The sequence below is a fragment of the Artemia sp. Qi Xiang Cuo genome, chromosome 5 (assembly GCF_049724085.1).
Source record: "Artemia sp. Qi Xiang Cuo chromosome 5, ASM4972408v1, whole genome shotgun sequence".
Lineage (NCBI taxonomy): Eukaryota > Metazoa > Arthropoda > Branchiopoda > Anostraca > Artemiidae > Artemia > Artemia sp. Qi Xiang Cuo.
Window position 1 is genome coordinate 70,035,934 of NC_142798.1, and position 6,502 is coordinate 70,042,435.

Below are 6,502 nucleotides of genomic sequence, written 5' to 3' on the forward strand. Positions count from 1 at the left end.
CAGTTTTAATCAAATTTATATTTTTAGAAAGTGTAGATTTTGTTTCTTTCGATGAAACGGAGCAGAAGTTTCCTTTTAAAGTTCAGAAGAGGGCAGTCCCTAAATATGTTCTAGCATACCCTCGGTAAACTCGGTCCCTAGCAAACTCGGGATATAACTTTTCAATGTCTTTTTAATCCAATTTCATTGTCAAACAGATTTCACAATAGATTTCAATGAAAACTATACCCCTGGGATAATTCGCTAATGGACCCTTTGTCTTTGAGCCGGTCAGCCAACGTTGAGGATCGCCTAATGATTTTTAAGGTGTCGAATGCTCTTCAGTATGTGCGTCCAAATATGAATTTAATTATAGTAAGGATGCAGTAGATGGGCACAGTCGACACATTTGCTGCTTTTACTAATCCTAATGATTTTTTTTTTTTTTTTTAAGTAAACACCTCCTTAGTTTTAGTAGGAGGCTTGAGAAAATCCCTGTATTTGGCTCGCAGTAAATGCACATTAATTACCGCCAGCCTCGTCAGAAAAATGAAACTCTATTGCACGTCACTATCTTATATTTGTTCCTTAGGCTAGCCTAATTTATTAGTCTACAGACATAGTCTTAGTCTAACTGACATTAGTCTTAGTCTAACTGACAAAATTCTCGTAATCCCCCCCCCCCCACGTACTGGTATTATTTGGACCCTTTCTTCAGAGTTAAGGTGGGCAAATCTTTAAGGGTAATGGCCTCGTAAACTGTGTAACACCGCAAGTACCTACGCAATAAATTTAGTTAATAAAATTATTTTGAAAAATGTAATAAAACTAAATAGATAATTAAAATTAATTGAGTGGATTAGATTATTAAAGAAACTTCTTCTGATTAGATTGCACCCCCAACTTACTTATAACCTTCTTTATTTTCTGTCTTATTTCGTCCATGCCTTATTGTTTTGTCGGCCCTCTTGCTCTATTAATTCTTGACAAATTTATACGGCTATCACGGCTAGGATTCATTCATTGACTGAAGATATCTATTTGACCGCACACTTTATATAGTTCTTTTGACGATATCCCCAGCTGTAACCAAGCGAGTAACTATCAAATTTGGGCCTGCCCGTTCATGAGTATTACAGCTAAGCCTAGACAATCTGCTCCATTGGAAAATTATCGCAACTTGATGCACCGAATCATGAAAACCCACTTCATTTAGGTTTTGAAGATCAGGGTAAATATTTGCCAATTTGTTCATTTATTTTTGTTACGTCTAAATTCTTTATTTTCGCTACTTTTACATTCTTCCTTTTTAGACCCCAAACAGTTACACCTTGTTGGATAGAGCTTCATTAAAATGAACCTCTACAGTGTCATGACCGAGTATTAACTCAGATGGGTTCACCTCAGCTTCCTTGTTCTTCTGTGAGCTTTTTCAGATTTTCCCTGCCTCCCTCATTCCCCGTCGTGTACGCAGTATCGTCAACTTTTGTGCTGTATTAAAGAGAAAAATATGTGAAAATTTGTTTGTGTTCACTCGGGCCTGCCCTTTAATAAGTATCACAGCTAAGCTTAGACAATTTATCAGAGGCAACGCTATAGTGTTGCCTATAGTAAAGGTCATACGGCTCCGATGTTTTATTTTATTTTTTGCCAGAGGCACTTCATATGGAATGGGTCGTCGTATAAACTTCAAAGGGGGCTCATTCGATTGGAAATCAAGAGTTCTAATGCCCTTTTTAAGGACCTAAAGTGATTGGAAGGCAACTGATACCCCTTCCACGCTCGCCATTTCCTCAAACACATCAAATCAAAATTTTGAGATAACCATTTTGTTCTACGTAGTTGATTTCCAGATAGTTAGTCAATAGGTAGTCATTGGAGCTTTACTGAAAACTATATGCGTCTTGAACAGTCTTGGAAAGTATAAACAACATAAAATTGAATATTTGATGTATAATGGTATAAATTGTTGAAAGATCCATCAGTTCAAGAATTTATTTCACTGTAATTTTATTTTTATTTTCAGTGCTGTAAGAACTGGAAAAGAAAATATTTGTAATATAATTCGTTTTCAGTTAAGCGCCAATGAGGCAGTAGGCTTTTGGTTTTTATTTACAGTTAAGGAAGGGGGCAGTATCCAAACTCTTGTTTGTAGTGAAACTATATTCGTCTTGAACAACTTTAGAAAGAACTAATAAATTAAATTGAATATTTGATTTATAATGATATTAATCGCTGAAAGCTCATTAGTGCAAAATTTTACTCTATATTTATTTTCAGTATTAAGTACAAAAGAAAATATTTGTAGTAAAATTGGTTTTCAGCAAAGCGCCAATGACGCAGTAGGTTTTAGACTTTTACAGTGAGAGAAGGGGGCGATGCCCAAACTCTTGTTTGTAGTTATTTCTGTTCGTTTCAAGCTTGATTTGCATATTCAATTTAAGTTTCACTCGTTTTAAGATTTGATTATTTACATTAACATCTATTGTATGTTTGTTTGCATTGATTGTTTTTTTAATTTCTGTTTGTTTCAAGTTTGATTTATACTTCAATAGCAAAATATTTTTTTTTCGTTTTAGGCTTGGTTTTCATGTTAAATCTAAGCATTAGTCGCTTTAAGATCTATATATTCATTTATATTATTATTTGTTGTATGTTTTTGCTATGATTTTTTATTTAATTTCTGTTCGTTTTGGGTTTTATTCACTCTTTAATAGTAATTTCTGGTCGTTTTGAGTTTGAATTTTAACAGGTATTTGTATCTGCTGAGCTTAAGTTTAAAATGGCCTTTACTTTTCTTTGAAAAACTTATTTTTCGGAAAGTTTTTTTAATTAATTATATGTAAAAAGTAATGTCAATGGATGGAATAAATCATGGGAACCCACGCAGTGCATTTAGGGCTTAGAAGGTCAAGGTGAATATTTGCAAATTCATTCATTTTGAACACTCATTGATTATTTTTAATCTAGCAGATATATTGCTGACAGTAAAATTCTTACAAAATGGAATCGCGAAATTAAAAAAAATTCGCGAAATTTAAGTTTTGGTGGCTTTATTAGAGATTTGTTGGAATTTAAAATGGAATCTACTTAAGAGTTTAAATTGAACTAGGCAAGCACCATTTTTGTTGGTGCTTGTCATTTCTTGGGGAAAACTCCCCCTGATTCAAAGAGGGGGAGCTCCCCTCCCCCTCATTGAAAGGTTTTCGTGTTACTTTTACATTCTTCCTTTTCAGACGTCAAACAGTTACATCTACCCCTTGTTGGATAGAGCTTCATTTAAATGGACCACTACAGTGGCTTGACCGAGTATTAACTCAGATGGGTTCTCCCCGGCTTCCTTGTTCTTCTGTGAGCTGATACGAATATCTCGTAAACACCCCCCGAGTGCGCGGTATCGGCAACTTTTTGTGCTGTGATGAAAATAGAGCTGCAATATTGGACTATCAGCTGAAACTGGAATCCTCCCCCTCTTTTTTAGGAACGTATCCCCGGTGTAATTTTTGGAATTGTGGCGAAAGATGGTGATGAATTTGACGGCATATTTTCTATTACGTCAAATTGGACTCGTGTGTTATTATAACATTGTCTTGACATATATATATATATATATATATATATATATATATATATATATATATATATATATATATATGTATGTTTAATATAATCATGTTTGTGGCTCTGTCTGTATCTATGCTTTAATTTTAAATGTTGTTTACTTTTGAGTATTTGCTATTGTTAAACATAAAAACTATGATCATATTTACTTACAGAGTCTTAACAAGAAGTAGATGAGCAGACAGCTTTAGTTAAATTTTAGTATAGAATCTTTGTCATTGGTTTTGTTTTTTTATTTTTGTTCTATGAAATTGCTATGAATTGAAATCTTTTGCATGAGTATACTACATACAACGTAATCATTCGTTTGCTAAAAATTGCCTACATAGAATTGATAGTGTTGTCGATTGACTGTAATAAATACTTTTTTGGAATCTAAAGCTTTATACATTTTTGTTGTCTTTTTTATGCTCGAATACTAATTAGTCATATACTAATAATAAGTCATAAACATAATACTAATTGTAATTAGTCATATTGACAATCTGCCTGAGGCTTGATGTATCAACAGTGGAAATAGAATCTGGAAGTTTGAATTGGTTAAATGGTAGGGGCGTAACTCCAGCATTTTATTGGGGGGGGGGGGGTCAAGGGGGACCACATCTGGAGATTCAAGGGACATAGGCTATATAATAATTTGTTTCCTAAATTATTTGAGGGCAAATACTCCCCCTTGCCCCCCCTCCAAACGACGCCACTGTTAAACAGGAACTCCAAAAATCGTTTACATCTTTAAAGAATAGGAAAATTGAGAATTCAATTCTTAGTGAAAAAGACCCTCATGCAGATATGAGTTTTTTGGTAGCACCGGGCGCCGAATTTAAAAAAAGAAATGGGTCAAAAAGCGGCACCAAAACAAGCTGAATAGATGGCATCAAGAACTTAAGAAGACATAGCTTCCTCTTGTAGGTGTAGTTGTCTTTGGGAATCAAAAGAAAATTAATATTGAGCTTTTATGGACGGAAAGCGTTCTGAAACTTAAATTAATTAGTTTTGCTTATTTATCTCCACGGTTCAACGTAGCAACACTGACAAACTTTGGTTTGCCCTAAAAAACTTCATAATTTTGAAACAACCAAAAGGAAAATCTTACAGAAGCGAAGTTTTTAGGTATAAATAGGCCTAATAGTGCTCCGGGGTAGAAAAATGTTTTTCTGTCTAGGCTATAAGCTTCTTGTGGCCATCCTCGTCTCTGTAATATTCCGAAGATTTTAGATCAAAATTTGTCACCATTGAAAGACCCCCAACTTGTATTTTCATCTTTTCCTATTCAGGATGTATGGTAAAACTGTTCTTAAGAAACAAATTCTCTACATAGTGAGTATGTGTACAATCTATCTAGGCTGATTGATAAACACCTGAGTAGGCTTCAATCACTTTACTCGTAAAGAGGAGTGTTTGATACACTTTTCAGTAGCTGTATATGAGAAAATTTTTTTAATTGATGCTAAATTGCATAACAGCATGTGATTTTTATTACTCCTAATCAATTTTTCCTTTCCTACAGTTCCCATTATCAGTTTCCGTCATTTCTAGTTCTACATTATTTCGAATATCGTTTAGAACAACTAGACAAAACATAATAACTGCGTTTCTTCTTATTGGTGTTTCACCTTCTTTCAAAAAGAGCTTAAAAAAATTGGTTGTCAAAGATTGTTTGAAATCCACCATTAATTGTGGACAAATTTGTTTCTAAGATTTCATGAGCTCAGGAAATCTTCTGTTAAAAGTCGTTTGTATGCCACCACTATATGTGGAAAAACCTGTCCTTAGTATTTCCTGAGCTCAGGAAATAAGTTTGTTAAAAATTGTTTGTATCTCATCCCAGTATGTAGACGAATATGTCCTTGGTATTTCATGAGCTCAAAAAACTCGTTGTTAAAAATCGTTTGTATGCCACAATTGTATGAGAACGAACTTGTGCTTAGGATTTCACGAGTTGAGATAGCCGGTTGTTGAAAATCGTTTGTATGCCACCACTGTATGTGGGAAACCCTGTCCTTAGTATTTCAAGAGCTCAAAAAATCCGGTACATACCGTATATTGTGGCATATCGTATGTATGCCACAATTGTAAGAGAACGATTCTGTTCTTAGCATTTTACGAGCTCCGAAAATCGACTGTTTGTATGCCACTATTGTATGTGGATGAATCCGCCCTTAGGATTTCATGAGCACAGAAAATCGATTGATAAAAAGTGTTTTGTGTCACTACTCCATGTGTTCGAACCTGCCCTTAGTATTATATCAGCTCTGAAATCGGTTAACAAACTATAAGTAAGGAGTGACTAGGCCCAATAGTAGCTGAAACTTAACAGAATTTTGATAACAATAGACACATCAAATGAATTGAATTTTTATGCTGATTCGAAATATATATAAAATTAATTCAGTTGAATTTTGCTTATCAAAAGCTACGAGGCTTGGTTACTGAAAATCGTTTGCATACCACTACTAGTGGCGGACCCAGGCCCCCCCCCCTAACGTAGTCTGAAGTAATGTAATTTACTTCATTAACGCAAGTTTGCGTTAAATAAACTTGCTCCTAACGCAAGATTGCGTTAAATAAACTTGCTCCTAACGCAAGTTTACCAGATCAACCTATTTTGTGCCCCCCTAAAAAAAAGCCTGGATCCGCCCCTGACCACTACTATATGTGAACTAACCTGTGCTTAGCATTTAATGAGCTAAAAAAAAGTTGTTAATGTAACTCGTTTAATACCACCACTGTATGTGAACGAATCCGGTCTTAGGATTGTACGAGCTCGGTAAAGCGGATGTTACAAGTTTATTCATGTCACCCCTGTATGTTGACAAGCCTGTCCTTAGAATTTAATGAGCTCAGCGAACCAACCATCACATTTTTTGTAAATACATGATTTGATATATATTATTTTGGCATT

General features: G+C 34.6%; 1 protein-coding gene across 2 annotated transcripts in view; it reads left to right on the forward strand.

Moving 5' to 3' along the window:
- Smox (Smad on X protein) overlaps positions 1 to 4,032 on the forward strand; it is a 37,496-nt gene extending 33,464 nt beyond the window's left edge. Inside the window, exon 8 of one of the 2 annotated variants that reach the window (XM_089089891.1) lies at positions 3,216 to 4,032. In XM_089089891.1, coding sequence (XP_088946017.1) covers positions 3,216 to 3,339 — 124 coding nt within the window. In that variant the 3' untranslated portion in view covers positions 3,340 to 4,032. The remainder of the gene's footprint in view (positions 1 to 3,215) is intronic. The other variant, XM_089089890.1, reaches the window with a different exon arrangement.
- The last annotated feature ends 2,470 nt before the right edge of the window (positions 4,033 to 6,502 follow it).